Here is a 16365-nt window from a genome sequence, read left to right on the forward strand (position 1 = left end):
TTCCGCCTCAGGCCTCGGCTGCCGAACCCCCCTCAGCGGCGGAGGCCTTTTCTCTCCCTCATCGCCCCGGAGCCTCGCGCCACACAGGGGCGGCCTCGCTGCTGCTCGGCCCTCGCGCGGCCTCTCGCCATGATAATATTACCTCAGCGGTATAAAGTCGCATCGTCAATTAATGTACAGAAGAAGAACTGAAGAGTCACCAGAAGCTCTGATTCACATGTAGATGGTGCATAGAGGAAACGGTGGGTCGCATCCTAAGCTGGTGCAGGAAGGGTGACCAAGCTGATTATTATTATTTTTTTTGGTGTTAGCACAGACCCTAGATTCCAAACAGTCTCAATGGAAGACAGGAATCTTTCCTTTTAATATGTCCCAATTCAGATTTCACCCAGTCTCAATGGAAGACAATGAAATCTTTCCTTTCAAATAAGCCCCGGTTCAGATCTCACTCAGTCTCAATGGAAGACAATGAAATCTTTCCTTTCAAATAAGCCCCGGTTCAGATCTCACTCAGTCTCAATGGAAGACAATGAAATCTTTCCTTTCAAATAAGCCCCGGTTCAGATCTCACTCAGTCTCAATGGAAGACAATGAAATCTTTTCTTTTAATATGTCCCAATTCAGATTTCACCCAAATGGAACAGCCTACCAAATCTTCAGTGGCTGATCAGAAACCTTGCTGGGCAAAAGCCCCACTGGACCCCACCCATTTTCTAAAAATACTTGGTATGTACAGGTGCCACAGAATCCACGGGTACCATTTTGGGGAATCCTGCCCAAAGGTATGGAGAATGGCAACTGATCTTAAAGGACAGGGCAATTTGTTCAAAGAATCCTACAAAGAACTCTACAAGACTTTGGAAGCAGAGGAATAGATAACTTTTTAAATAGCATGGTGTGGGCTCTCTGACATTGAGATTGCCCTACTGGGAACATCCATGACTGCAGAGAATCTAAAAGAAAAGTGCATCTGTTCAAGAGCTGTGTCACTCTTCAGTAAGCAGCCCTTAAAAACAGATGCAAAATTCAGGTTTGTAAAGAGAGAGAGAGAATGCAGATGTTGTCCCTTCTTTGATTCTGCTGCAGAGTCACCTGGTCTATTATAGAGGGATAGACAGCACCTGGTAAACTTGTTACCTGCTTATCTGGGAGGGGATCCAAAGGCTGCTTTTGAATATTCAGATATATGTGGAAAAACAGAGGATGCTGATGCTGCAGAAGCCTCAATATGGCAAAAAGCATCTTTCTGACTAGAACACTCACCGTTTTGATTGTTCCCTCCATAATTCATTGTAGAATATTTGCCTCACATGCGTCACTGTTCTTGAATGAATCCTTCCCCTTCAATCATCCTCCAGGGCTCAGTCGTTCCTTTCCCCCTTAATAACCAGAGAGTGTCCTTTCTCCAACTGGGCAAACTCTGCTATAGTAACCAAATATACCCAATAGGGTGTATGTGGTTAATAGAGCACCATTTGCCCAGTCATGGCTGTGTGACATGCAGAGGCGTAGCTGGGCAAAGCTGCGCCCGGGGCGGCCTCGGAGTTTTCCGCCCCCCCGCGTGCTACCACTTACCTAATCCACCAGTTACGATGGTGCTTTGGGGTGGCCTTGGCACAGGGATGGGGTGTGTGTGTGTGTGTGAAAAAATGTGGAGGCTGCCCCATGGAGTGGGGCAGTTTTCCCTGCTGGGGCAGAAGCTCCCACGGCAGGAGAGCAAGTGGCACCGAGCAGGCCACCACCGCCATTCCCCTCTCTGCCCCATGGAGCAGGGAGCTGAGCCTTCTTCTCTGTGGGGCAGAGGGGGTCCTTGGCGCTCCCGGCTCCTGTGGCAGGAGAGTGCCGAGCTTAGAGGCTTCAGCGCCCTTTTATCTCCCAGAGGGACTTCCTGAGAGGGAGAGAGGGACGCAGCAGCCTCTAAGCTCGGCGCTATGGGCTTGCTCTTTTTTTTAAGCTGAGAAAGGGACCTTTCTCCGTTTAAAAAAAAGAGCAAGCCCATAGCGCGGAGCTTAGAGGCTTCAGCGCCCCTTTCTCTCCCAGAGGGACTTCCTGAGAGGGAGAGAGGGGCGCTGCAGGGACCTTTCTCCGTTTAAAAAAAAGAGCAAGCCCATAGTGCCAAGAGGAGCGCTGCAGCCTCCATTCTGGGCATGGGGGTGCAAAATAGCCAGACCACGCCCCCTCCTCCTTGCCTGGCGCGCCCTCATTACCTCTGCCTCTCCCGGGGCGAGTATTGAGTTTTCTCAGCTTAAAAAAAAAAGCCCCAGGAGAGACAGAGATGATTAGGGCGCGCCAGGCAAGGAGGGAGAGTGGTCTGGCTATTTTGCGCCCCCCACGTGACTTCTTTTGGTGGCGCCCGGGACAAAGCGCCCCGGATGTCCCCGTGGGAGCTTCGCCACTGGTGACATGCAGTGCAGGGAATCAGTCCACCCAAGAGGCAAACGGCAAAAAGGGAAACAAGTGGATTCTGCACACATTTAAGCTCCAGTTGATAGAAAGATAGCGAGCCTAATCTAAAGAGCAGATTTCCCTAACACAAGTGGCCGGCTAGTCCAGCATCACGTGAGTGCAAGTATGGATGTTATCTCTACCGAAGAGACCTGCAGAGACATCTGTCCCCCTTTGCACAAAAGGAAACATTTATTTTGACAGGTATAATGATTTCAGACAAAATATTTTACAAGTAAAAAACACCCGCCAAGAACAAAAACGAAGTCCCCATTCAAAATGCAATACTATTTTTTTTCACAATTAACGCACATATTTACAACTGTTTTACACACATATTTACTGGTTGGCGGCCACACAGACAGCCAAAGCAACTATGGCAAGATACCATCAATGCGGATCTGAAAATTACAGGCCCGCAACCAGACAATGCACTCGATCGAGAGAAGTGGCGTTTAAAAATCCGAGCAGCGGACCCTGCATTGGTGGGACAACGCTAGGAAGAAGATTTACAAATTGCTGATTGTACTGGACACAATATAATCTGCCTGGAATCTAAGCCAACAAGGCAGACTACAAATGCACAACTATAATAACACAATGAACAAGGCAGGTTATTTCCCTGGATTTTTATATTCAAAATACTGAGCAGCCCCATCTGAGAGCGCCGAGTCAACTTCTCGTGTTCTTGTCCCACGTCAGCTCGTTGGTCCACCTGGCCTGGTTGGGTCTGCTCTCATTCTTCCGGATCGAGATGCCAACGCCCGAATGCAAGCTTTTGCGTGATTAGAATGCATTTTGCTACCGGCCAAATAAAATCTCAGTGATCTAGACTCTAATCCAGTGATGGCGAACCTTTTCGAGACCGAGTGCCCAAACTGCAACCCAAAACCCACTTATTTATTGCAAAGTGCCAACACGGCAATTTAACCTGAATACTGAGGTTTTAGTTTAGAAAAAACGGTTGGCTCCGAGGCACGCGTTACTCGGGAGTAAGCTTGGTGGTAGTCGGTGGCTTTGCTTTGAAGCAACTGTGCAACACTTCGAACGGGTGAATCACGACCCTAGGAGGGTTTACTCAGAAGCAAGCCCCATTGCCAGCAACTGAGTTTACTCCCAGGTAAAGGATTGTGCTTTAGTTCTTCGCATGAAAATCAGTGAGGTTTAGCAGCCCTTAACAGAGTAACCTACACTGCTTCCCCAAAACGAGGTCTTAGGTTTAATGCTAATAATCGAGCCTAGACCGGGGGAGGGGGCACTCTGTTTGCACGTGCCCACAGAGAGGGCTCTGAGTGGCACCTCTGGCACCCGTGCCATAGGTTCACCACCACTGCTCTAATCCCTTCCAGTGACTTTTGTTCTGATCCGGCCAACTCAAGCATTTGATACTGGCTCATTCTTTAAGGCATTGGTCTTCGGTAGGTGGCTTGAGACCCATGCGGCAATCATACCAACGGACCTGCATTTTTTTTTTTACAAAGTTAAGCAAAAGAGGGGGATTGGGAAGAAGTTGGTGGACCTGGTGCGGTTTTCAGTGATAGCAGCAAGCTGGAACCTTCCTTTTATAGCTTTACAATGAAAAGATTAGAGTCCTACTTCTTTTTAAAATGAAAGTTGAGAATCCGTACTTCTATATAAACAGAAGTGCCAGACTCCCCCCCCCCCCCCCACGTCCCCGCATAACCCCCACAAGGCAAAAGTATTTTTTGGTGTGGATTCTTGAAATTTTTGGTTAGAAATGCCCTCTTGTCTACAGACTGTAATGCCACAGGGTCACTGTAAAGGGGGAATGGCTATTGTGTCTGGTGTGTGGATATACCCTGATAAAAGCAGATGGAAAGGGAATGGGAGAGGAAGGGGAGTCTGGGATTGAGGCACAGATTAGTGTATAAGGAATAAAAACAGCTATTTCAAGAGGCGTCCCATAAGGCAGGGCACTTACGGAAATAATCACTTTTCAGATTTGACATATAAAATATCCAAGTCGGGAAAGCGGACAGGTGGTGACGACGGCTGTTTCCCACATAGATGCACGTCCATGGTGTGATTGATCAGAACTCCAGAGACGGGAACCACGCAGCACTGTGCTGAAGGTGCCACAACACAAACGGAAAGTTGTGAGATGGCTCATTCATGTATGAGACGCCACAGTCATCAAGCCGGGAAAGGATGCATGGTTGAACCATGTTCTCCTCCCGCTCCCATGGCCTTGCTAGGCCTGCGTCGACAGTACGTCCTGAATTGCTTCGCTGCAGCCACTCAGCTCCATTTCTTTGAGGACGCTACTCATCCGTTCTACCGTGGCGTGTTGGCCCAACTGTAGCCGCCAAAACCTGAGCATCTTATACTGTGCGTCTCGCATGTTCCACTCCTCCACCTGAATCCTGCCGATGTCGTTGTCGCTCAGTCCCAGGCGGCGCACAAATTCTTTCCACTGGAAAAACGGTACGTGATCCACCACAGCATACAAAACCGCAGGACCTTGAGGGGGGCAATAAAGGAGAACTTAAGGGATGATATGAATGTGATCCATCGTGTGGGGAGGAGGGTATAAAAAACACACCAACTAAGATTTTGTACTAATCGCTGTTTTTAAAAGGGATTTAGTAATATATTTGTATTGGAATTTGTTTAGCTTTGATTTGTTGTTTAGCTATGTTATGATTTAATTTTGTTGTACACCGCCCAGAGCCCTTCGGGGATAAGGCGGTATACAAAACCAACCAACCAATCAATCAATACAAAGGCAAGCTGTCGGTGAGGAAGCTTTACTGCAGGGGTGTCCAACTCTGGCACTTCAGATGTTCATGGACTACAATTCCCATCAGCCCCTGCTGGCATAGCCAATTGGGTGAGGGAAAGCCACGGCTTTGTCTGGCTCCTAAATGCCAGCAAAAGGGACAACACATAAATACAAGAGGCTCTGGATTCTGATGTTTCAACCTGACAGCTTTCTGGGCTGAGGGAGGAAGATATGGCCAGGCACAAACGAGCAAGGGGGATCTTGTCACTGGTACATCCAGGAACAAGCTAGACAGATTTCTTGTCCGCAAATAAAACCAGGAGGTGTTGGGGCTGTCAGACATTTTACAATGGAAGCTGCAAGCTAGGTGTAACTACCCCCCCCCCCCCAAATATCTGCAGTCTGGCACCTCAGGCATTTCTCTTCTCAGCTTGGCTCAGAAACCAAAAGACAGCCAGCAGCACAGCCCTTGATGCGACAAAAGCGGCTTCCTTACAGAGGTGATTCTCTGGGCAGTCCTTTGAGTTCATAGTGGCAGCGGAGCATCCGCGTGGCAATTTCCCCTGCATTTTTCTTGCATCATCTCCCGCAGCCACCATTTCTTCCAGCAGAGGAGGTTTTTACAAAACAACTCGGAACTGCAAGGTCACTGTAGCATTGTAGCTGCAGCATAAAAGTTTGCAGCTTTAGTTTTTTTTAAAAGGGAACAATTTCTTTTTCCACAGACAGTATGGTAGTTTCCTGTGTAGGTGGTAGCACAGGTGCGGTTGTAAGACAGCAATAGGCAGCCTATACCTTTCCTCTTGTAACTTCACAAAAAAAGGGCTACAGAATTCCTGTTTTTAACAGTGTGTCAAATCCTAATGGGGGATTTGATGCAAATTAGTGTAACCTTATATATGAGTACTCACTTGTTTTTCTTATTTACAAAAAAAAAGCACTGACTAATGATCTGGTGCAACAGTTTTTAAAACGAAAGCAGAGAATTAGTATATACTGTTACACCAGATCATTAGTCAGTGTTTTCTTTTTTGTAAATAAGAAAAAAAAAAGCGAGTACTCATATATAAGGTTACACTCAGTGGTGGGATTCAAATAATTTAACAACTGGTTGTTCACAAGCACCATTTTAACAACCGGTTCTGCTGAAGTGGTGCGAACCGGATGAATCCCACCACTGGTTACACTGATTTGCATCAAATCCCCCATCGGGATTTGAGAGGCCCTCTTAAAGATGCCAGTACATAGTACCAATGAGTACCACCAGAAAAAAAAAATCTTCAAATCTTGAGCCACCTTGGGTTCCTTGCAGCAGTTCACGTCACACACTGTCACGGATACCACCTGAATAATATGCAAAGTCAACAGGGGCACATAGCCAAATATCTTGAATTATTAACTGAACCCCAACAGAGATGGATTATCACAAGGGCTAGATCCAATATCTTCCCATCGGCCATTACAAAGGGTCGTTACTTATCCATCCCTCTGCAGGATCGGGTTTGTCCACACTGTAAAAATCAAGTGGAGACTCTTGCTCACATTATTCTTGTCCGAGATATGTGGGCATTAGGAATTTCTCTCCCAGGCTGGCCCTAGACAAATCTGAAAGTGACTCTGACTGTTCTGTTGTGGAGTTTCTGTTAAACAACACAGATGTCATGCTCTTGGAAAAAGTAGCAAAATTTCTTTTACAAGTAACAGAACTTTCTAAGTAATGTATACTGCTATATACAGTCTTCCTGTCTGCGCTTTGAATGTACTCTTGATTTGTATTTCAAAAATGTCTGGCAACGCTCTAGAACCTATTTTTGAATGCCAAATAAAGGTTGTTGTTGTTAATATGCAAAGTTCGTATGTACGGAGCAGCATTCGGCACTCAAACCGAGGGGAGGACGGGGGCCAATCGAACAGGAAGTGCAAATAACTTCCACTTCTTAACTCAATTCTTCTGCCTTCCTTTAAAACATCCAACATTCGGGCTCTCCCATCGCCTCTGTCTTTTGATGTATCTCCAGGTGAGAGACATGTGACTTAGTGGTCAAAGAAGGATCTGGGAGACCCAGATTCGAATCCTCAACCTGCTGTGGAAGCTTACTGAGTGACCTCCAACTGTCACACACCCCCAACCTAATCTGCTTGACAGGGCTGTTGTGTGGATAAAATGGGGGAAAGGAGAATGATGCACAATACAGTAACAAATAAATAAAATTCCGGCTGGTTTCTGCCCCACTAAATTGAGACTGCCTGAGTCTATATCTAAAATGGGATTTCCACTTACAGTCTGGAACCTGTCTCTCTCTTGCAGCTTGTATACAGTCTGGCGGTCCTTGTGGGTTTGGTTCTACAGGTACAGCTGCAGAGAGCAACAGCTTGTCTTCCTGGCTGGATACCTGAAGGACACCTGTCACTTGTACCTCAGGCTGTGGTAGCTGAGAAGAGAGAAAGATTGACAATTGGACTGATGGCAGGAATGCAGTCGGATTCTTGTTATACCAAGTTTGGGAGCGGTGAAGTCAGAGGTGGGATCCAGCAGGTTCTCACAGGTTCCCGAGAGTAGGTTACTAATTATTTGTGTGTGCCGAGAGGGGAATACTAATTAGTGATTTTGCCACGTGATTTTTGCCTTAGTTACGCCCCTCCTCTCAGCAGTAGCGGGCAGAACTTGAAGCAGTCTAGCAGGAGGTGCACCGGCGTGTGTGGCAGCCTGCGCCTGCGTGCATTCGTTTCCCGCCCAAGGACCGGCGCAGCGGCTGCGTCCTTGCCACAGCCCCGCCCAGGAATGCCCCGCCCCTGGAATGCCCGGTCACGCCCCCGCTATGCCCTGCCCAGCCCCATTGGCGCTATGCCACAGTTTGAATCCCACCACCATGGGAACCTCTTACTAAAATTTTTGGATCCCACCACTGGCGTGAAGTTCATTTTCACATCACATTTCTGCCCTAGAAGATCTCCCTGAACGCTGCTCAAGGTTGCTGCCTCTTAGCCCAGATACCAAATGGTGCCCAGATATATACCGTGATTGGTAAAAGGGAGCTGGTATGAGAGAGCTTCCCAGTAAGGAAAGGCACCAGCCCCCTCCCTAGTGCACCAATATTAAGGTAGCAGAAGTAGTTGTTTTTTATAGCCATCTAACTCTACCTTTAAGGAGTCTCAAAATGGCTTACGATCGCCTTCACCCCACTGCCATCAGGCACCTTCCGAGGTAGGTGAGCCTGAGTGAATTCTGAGAGGACTGTGATTGTCCCGAGGTCACCCAGCTGGAATATAGGAGCAGGGAAACAAATCCGGTTCACCAGATAAGAGTCTGCCGCTCAGGTGGAGGAGCGGGGAATCTAATCTGGTTCTCCAGATTAGAGTCCAACAGCTCTTAACCACTGCACCATGCTGGGAAAAGTAGGTGGTGCCCTGATGGATGGCAGTTGATTCACCAGGGGCTCCAAGACCCAAGCAAGATGTTATGTTAGCAGGCGACTGTCATTGGGACTTGCAGTAGGACAACAACTGTTGTGTTCTCTGCAGGTACTCAATTCTAAAGTGTTGCAGAGGCCTGGTTGGAATCAGGACTGTGCTATTGGGGGAGGAGAGGCTTCGGCCTTCTTCCCGTGCCATTTTTCCACCAGGGGGATGTTATTTACTCCAGCAGTGGGCTATATGTGTACTGGATACTTCCACATGCAGCACCCCCCCCCCCCCCGAGCAAATAATGTTCTAACAAGACTGTTTTGGGCTGGAGGGGGGAATGGCATTGGTCGGGAGGAGGGAGCCCATGCCGTGGTATTGATTGGGATCAGGGCCCCTGCAGTTCTTCAGAACTGAGTTCCCATGGGGATCCCACAGCTGCTCCCCTGCTGTCAGTTCTTATGGCAATCGCATCATATGTAACCTCTCATTCGGTCATTCGCAAAAGCTGCAAAGGCTTACCTGAGGATCAGCTGGCGAGGACAGCTGCCTTGGGGCTGGAAGAAAAGAAGAACAGAAAGAGCAGATGAGCTTTTATCTCAGTGGCCAACATTATCTCTTCAATGGGCGTTCTTGCTTCAGTAAGCACTAATGGTCACTACCCATTCACTGGATGTTGGGCTGGAGACAAATAACTAGGGCTGCTGCTTTCTTGGTAAGGGTGGGAGAACTCCCTGACCCCCACTCTTGCTCAGTGGAGCAGTGGGAGGCAAATGGGAAAGAAAAACAGTGTGGGAACATCACTTCCTGTTTCAGAACAGGAAGTGATGTCACGACACTCTAGAAATTTAAAAAATCTATTTGGTTTTACAATAGAGGTTGTGGAAATTCCTGGGCTGTTATGTCATCCTTTCCTGTCCTGAAGAATATGAGTTCCAAGGAGTCTCTGCCCCTCTGCCCCCCGGCCAGTGGTGAGATTCAGCAGGTTCACACCACTTTGGCAGAACCGGTTGTTACAATGGTGCTTGTGAACAACCAGTTGTTAAATTATTTGAATCTTACCACTGGAACCGGTTGTTAAATTATTTGAATCCCAGCACTGCCCTAAGGCCCCTGAAGAATGACTGTGAGAAGAGGAGGAAGCAAAATCCCCTTTAACAGAGATAGACAGGTCACACTCGAAAAAGGCCATCCATACCCAGAACACAAACAAATAAATATATATACATATATATTTTAAATCAGAATCTTGATCCATCATGGTCGGTATTGTCTACTCAGACTGAAGAAGAAGAGTTGGATTTATATCCCCCCCCTTCTCTCCTGTAAGGAGACTCAAAGGGGCTGACAAACTCCTTTCCTTTCCCCCCTCACAACAAACACCCTTGAAACAGGTGGGGCTGAGAGAGCTCCAAAGAACTGTGACTAGCCCAAGGTCACCCAGCTGGCGTGTGTTGGAGTACACAAGTTAATCTGGGGAACCAGATAAGCCTCCACAGCTCAAGCAGAAGAACGGGGAATCAAACCCGGTTCCTCCAGGTTAGAGTGCACCTGCTCTTAACCACTATGCTCTACAGGGTCTCAGGCAGAGGTCTTTCACGTCACCTTCTACCTGAGTCCTTCTCACGGGAAATGTCAGGTTCTGGACCTGGAACTGTCTGCCTGACCAGGAAGATGCTCAAGCCCTGAGCCGTGGCCTCTCCCTAAACGAGGCTGTCATACTGAATCAGAGCACTTGCCCGTCACGGTCGGTATTGTCTACTCAGGCTGGCAGGAGCTCTCCAGGAACGCAGGAAAAGGTATTTTACCAGCTACCTGATCCTCTTCACCTGAGATGCTGGGGATCGGAAATGGGCGTCTTGCGTGCTGCCACGGAGCCCTCCACGGCAGGCCATGCTTGGCAACGGGTGGGAGGTTTGGGTGAGGGCACGGGGTGCAACTTCACATGTGCGGTCACGCTACTTTTGGGGAAAACACAGAGGAGTGCTCAAGGAATCACCAGAAACTCTGTGGATCTGGTGACGCTTAGAGCTGCTCTCCATCACAATGCAGAAGAGGGGTTTGGATTTATACCCTGCTTTTCTCAACAATGAGGAGCCTCAAAGCAGCTCACAAACTCCTTTTCTTTTCCGCTCCCCGCAACTGACACCTTGTGAGGTAGGTGTGGCGGAGAGAATTTGGAGGGAACCGTGACTGACCCAAGATCACCTGGCAGGCTTCATGTGAAGGAGTGGGGAATCAAACCCAATTCTCCAGATTAGAGTCTGTCGCTCTTAACCACTACACCAAGTCGGTGCCCCAATGTTAAAATACACACAACGCTGACGTTTTTACTTTCATCACCTCCAGGCTAGACTATTGCAACTCGCTCTATGCGGGTCTTCCCTTGCATCTGATCCGGAAACTGAAATTGGTCCAGAATGCAGCGGCTCGTGTGCTCACAGGGGGTGCCACTAGAGACCACATCACACCTGTGTTACGCCGCTTGCACTGGCTACCGATTGAATTCCGAATCACCTTCAAGTTGCTGGTGTTAACCTTTAAGGCCTTGCGCGGCCTGGGACCTCCGTACCTGCGGGACTGCCTTACCCCTTATGTCCCGAATCGGTCTCTGCGTTCGGTAGAGGCCAATCTACTGGTGATCCCTGGCCCCTCAATGATGCGGCTAGCCTCCACCCGGGCCAGGGCCTTTATAGCTCTCCCTCCAGCTGTCAGGGCCCTGCGGGATCTTGGTGAGTTCCGCAGGGCCTGTAAGACTGAGCTGTTCCGCCAGGCCTTTGGGGAGGTTGGCTGCTGATGGCCTCCCTCCTCTTTTTATAACATCAGTGGACCCTGCCGTCCCCCCCTTCTTTTCTTTCTTTTAGGGGATTTATTAGTAGGCGCCATCTGTTACGCTGATTAGTATGCTGCGTTTTAATGGGGGGGGGGTGTATTTTTATATAGAGCCTAATTAATTAATATTTCATTGACTTAGTTTTTGGTTTTATTGTGCTCTACCTATGTGTATTGTTCACCGCCCTGAGCCCTTCGGGGGAGGGCGGTATATAGATATCAATCAATCAATCAATCAATCAATCAATCAATCAATCAATCAATCAATCAATCAATCAATCCTGCTGCAACTTGGTGTGGCAGTGGGCAACATGATCAGGGGGTGGGGGGTGCCCTGCTCCAACGGGGTGGGGGGGGCTGTAAAGGGGAGGCCTGTGATTTAGGTCACTACTATCAGTTATTTATCCCATTTCGCCATGCAGCAAAGACTGACACTCACGGCACACGCTGAAAGCAGAGAGCAGTTTCTTTCGCAAAGGCTGCTTAACGAGCGACTTTGCTACCAGGAACACAACAACAGCTGCCAAGCCGGCGACCACGCAGCCAAGGATCAGATTCATGTCTGTATCGACAAAAAGAATAGCCATAATTAAGTGCTGTCAAGTTACAACGAACGTATGGAGACCCTGTAGGGTTTCAAGGCAAGAAATGAGCACAGGTGGTTTGTCATTGCTTTCCTCTGCATAGCAACCCTGGTGTTCCTTGGTGGTCTCCCATCCAGGGCCAGAAACTATGCCCTGTGCCCCTGCCACGTCCCCTGTCCCCTTGGCGCTACGCCACTGCTCCCATCCAAGTACTAAGCACGGCCAACCCTACTTAGCTTCGAAGCTCTGACAAACTTGGGCTAGTCGGGGCCATTCAAACTGCTTAGGGATGCATTACTTTTTTTAAAAGATATTTGACGATCCCACTTGTGTGTAAATCTAGGGGCCATTTTTTACATTATTTGGAAGAAAGGTTTCAGCTCTAAAAGGTAATTTGACTCTCAGTGGTACTGATACTTGAGCAAGCCTGGACTTCCTTAGTGGTCTTCCATCCAAATACTAAACAGGACTGACCGGAGGCGTACCGGGAAGAAATGGCACCCAGAGACATCTGTTCTCCGGGCACCCCCCCCCCCGCTATGCCTGGGGCGGGGCCCACCCTCGGCCCCACCCCCGAGCCCTGCTCCCTCCCGCCTGCCGGCTCCAAGTTGGCAGCCAGCAGTCCCTTCTGCCCTCCCCTCTGGGGGAGGACCCCCCCAAGCCTCGCCCCCCTCCTAGCTGCCAGCTCCCCCCCACAATCCTGGCTACTGGCTCTGAGCCAGCAGTCCCTTCAGAAGCAACTGGAAGGCTCCGTGCTAGGGCCTTTGCTTTTATAAGCTTGGGGGTGGGGCCATGCCTCAGAGTGGCAGGGGCATGTCCCCCAAGCTTATAAAAGCAAAGGCCCTAGCACGGGGCATTCCAGTTGCTTCTAAAGGGACTGCTGGCTTGGAGCCAGCAGCTGGGATTTGTGGGGGGGGGAGAGCTGGCAGCCAGGAGGGGGGCGAGGCTTGGCGGGGTCCTCTGGCTTCCTTGGCCCTGCCCAAGTTGATGATGAAATGGGCAGGGCCGAGGGTGCCAGAAGACAACAAGGCAGCAGGACTTCCTGCTGCCTTGCCGTCTTCCTGGTCACGTGTGTGTGTGTGTGGGGGGGCACGCGCGATTTTGCACCCCCCATGTGACCAGATCAGTGGCGCCCAGGGACAGAGGATACCCCTGTCCCTAGACAAATACGCCACTGGGGCTGGCCCTGTTCATCTTCTGGGTTGTGGTGAGGTCAAGCTAAAGTGGGCCAGCCAGGTCAGAGCATTGTTTAGAGCTCTTAGCATCGCTACCGTGCTTAAAGAAGTACATTATACTGTAATACATTGCAACCGTTAGCATTGTGACATTTCTTAAATAAGAACTTTTCACAGTTGCACCCTGGAAGTGGGGGAGTAGTCAATTGAGTACGATCCAGCGCCAGAACTCACGTGAGGAATTCGGGGATGATATGCTTGGTTTCGTGTCCTCACACTGCTCTTTGCACTCTCCCTCTTGGCAGCTAAAAGAAGGAAAAGCAAACTTGTTGTTGCTCGGGAAGCAATGTGGTTCCTTATAACATTTCACCACTGCTTGAATCATTTACTCACTAAGAATAAACCTGGTTAGTGAAGACCTGGAGACGGTACTGGTCCAACGTGGGATAAGTCAGCACTACACTTGCTCTTAGCCAAAAGACCGGGATATATTCATATAGCACCTCATCTGGTGAGATAATTGTGATCTATTTATTAGCTGATTTTAACCCTATTGTTATTGATACAGAAGCTAAAAGTCTGCCCTCGGCTATAATGTTAAGAGAACAACAGAGCTGGTTAAGCTGATTTTAAAGTTTTGTATTTAACTTTTTTAATGCCAAAAAAGGTAACAATGATGATAAGGTAGCATCATGGCTGTATGAAATGACCTAAATGAAGATATCCATCTATCTCCCGGCATGAGTCCCCAGAAGGCAGAAATAATACCCGTTATCTCAGCAAAAACACATCCCCAAATCCATTCTGCTCGAAAACCTTGACTCTGCTGACCTGGCTACGTGAATCAACACTACAGTTTAACTTGAGGCTAGACTACTGTAATGCACTCGCATGGGTCAGCCCTGAAAGGCAACTCAGAAACTTCACCAGGTACAGAATGCTGTGGCCCGCCTCCTGTTGGGTGCCGGGTGGAATCTGCTTATCACCCCTTTTCTGCAGATACTTTATTCTGCAGATAGGTGCCATTTTTCCTCCCTGCGCCTCTGGCCTTGGGTCCCCAGCAATGTCTCCTGTAAGCCACACAGCCACCATATTGGTGCCATGCAGATAAGGGGCTGCCCAGCAGGGGGAGCTCTCCCAGGAAGTTCCACGTGGCACTGTGGAACAATCAGAGTGGCTATAAATTAATAACAACTGTTGCCCCAAATCGGATCATCAGGCGGACTGGAGGGGGGCTTTTCTCATTTCTACTGATTTTCTTCAGTAGATGCTCCCAAAGTTTCTTCCCCGAACTTATTTCTGGTTTTAGAGAACAGCTGCAGTGGAGGTATTTAAACTAGCTGGGAAATGGTAAGTACTTGCGGCAGAGACGAGGCAAGCAGAGAAAGGCTTGTCAATCTGGGGTCAAACGCGGAGTACTCCCTACAGGAACTCTGCCTGCCTCTGCACTTGCCTACCAAAGGAAAACTTTGTTTTGGACAGCATGAGTTTCTCTTGTGGTATTATTTTAATTGTGTTTGATATCCCAGCTGCCAATTCTTTAGCTGGTTGTTGGCCTTCATTACAATTCGAGCCCCACCCAGAGGCCTGGGACATTGTAATGTATAGGCGTAGTATTCGTGTGGATCCCAGCAGGAATCTGACAGATGTTGATTTTGTCAATTTGAAGATGGAATCACAGTTTGAAGAGACCACAAGTGCCATCAAGTCCAACCCCCTGCCATGCAGGAACACACAATCAAAGCACTCCCGACATTTGTTCATCCAGCCTCTGTTTAAAAACTGTCAAAGAAGGAGACTCCACCACTCTCTGAGGCAGTGAATTCCACTATCGATGTTTCAAGTGCCGCCCTAGAGTGTATGGAATGGTGCCAAGGGTTCCCATTATCCCTGAGATGACCTCAACTGATTTGTGTCATAGTTGTGAATCTTGATTTTCAAATGTGACTGTCTCATGTTCTTCATCATCAATTCTGCTGTCCCCAAGTATTGATCTATGTTAATGATCATCACTTTCTTATCCTTGATCGCTGTGATGTCATCATCATCATCATCATCATCATCATCATCATCATCATCATCATCATCATCATCATCATCATCATCATCATCATTATATTTATAAACTGTTCTTCACCCTCAAGCAGAGCTCAGGGTGGTGAACATCTGTGCATATACAATTAAAATTACACAATTAAAACATATATACTTAAATTATGCCATTCCTCCTACAAAGCACTCAAGGGAGTTGCTTCTCTGCATGAACAGAGCCCCACCCAGAGGACATCATTCCTCACCTGCTGCATAGGGAACAGATGTTGTCCTTGGTCTGGGGAAAAAACCCCTTGAGACACCTGCAGACCGTGTCACTGTGCGTAGAACCTGGGCAGAAGAAAGAACGGTGGTGAGGAAAGCGGTCACAGATCTGTCCTCAGAGTCAGAACTGCTGGAGAATGCGACTCAGCATGCCTGGACATTGGGGGTGGTGGTAAATCAATCTAAATGTGTATAAGGGTTATCTCTTGAATGGTATGTGCCTTTCTGTGTCTGAACCCTGGGGGTTGCCCTCTGACCCCTCTTCCTCCTCTACGGTTTCTCTGTTCACTTTCCACCTGGATTGCAAAGGGGGACAGATGTCTCTGCAGGTCTCTTCGGTAGAGATAACATCCATACTCGCACTCACGTGACACTGGACTAGCCGGCCACTTGCGTTAGGGAAATCTGCTCTTTAGATTAGGCTCGCTATCTTTCTATCAACTGGAGCTTAAATGTGTGCAGAATCCACTTGCTTCACTTTTTGAAGTTTGCCTCTTGGGTGCACTGCATGTCACACAGCCATGACTGGGCAAATGGTGCTCTATTAACCAAATACACCCTATTGGGTATATTTGGCTACTATAGCAGAGTTTGCCCAGTTGGAGAAAGGACACTCTCTGGTTATTAAGGGGGAAAGGAACGACTGAGCCCTGTAGGATGATTGAAGGGGAAGGATTCATTCAAGAACAGTGACACATGTGAGGTAAATATTCAATCTACAATGAGTTATGGAGGGAACAATCAAAACGGTTAGTGTTCCAGTCAGAAAGATGCTTTTTGCCAGAGGAAACTGTGGTGGTGGAAGAAATTACCCCGTTCCTTGGGCTCCATGGGTCCTTCCTAAAACCATGCCATATATTTGAGTCAT

General features: G+C 48.4%; 1 protein-coding gene across 1 annotated transcript in view; it reads right to left on the reverse strand.

Moving 5' to 3' along the window:
* Positions 1-4383: 4383 nt before the first annotated feature.
* The window catches only part of TNFRSF1A (TNF receptor superfamily member 1A), a 31552-nt gene continuing 19570 nt past the window's right edge, over positions 4384-16365 (reverse strand). Inside the window, exons 5-10 of the mRNA XM_048504632.1 lie at positions 15479-15563; positions 13416-13486; positions 11862-11984; positions 9113-9147; positions 7470-7620; positions 4384-4926 (exon numbers count right to left, since the gene is read on the reverse strand). Of these exons, the coding sequence (XP_048360589.1) occupies positions 4658-4926; positions 7470-7620; positions 9113-9147; positions 11862-11984; positions 13416-13486; positions 15479-15563 (734 nt within the window). The 3' untranslated portion in view covers positions 4384-4657. The remainder of the gene's footprint in view (positions 4927-7469; positions 7621-9112; positions 9148-11861; positions 11985-13415; positions 13487-15478; positions 15564-16365) is intronic.

Source organism: Sphaerodactylus townsendi, linkage group LG07 (assembly GCF_021028975.2).
Source record: "Sphaerodactylus townsendi isolate TG3544 linkage group LG07, MPM_Stown_v2.3, whole genome shotgun sequence".
NCBI classification, from domain to species: Eukaryota; Metazoa; Chordata; class Lepidosauria; order Squamata; family Sphaerodactylidae; genus Sphaerodactylus; species Sphaerodactylus townsendi.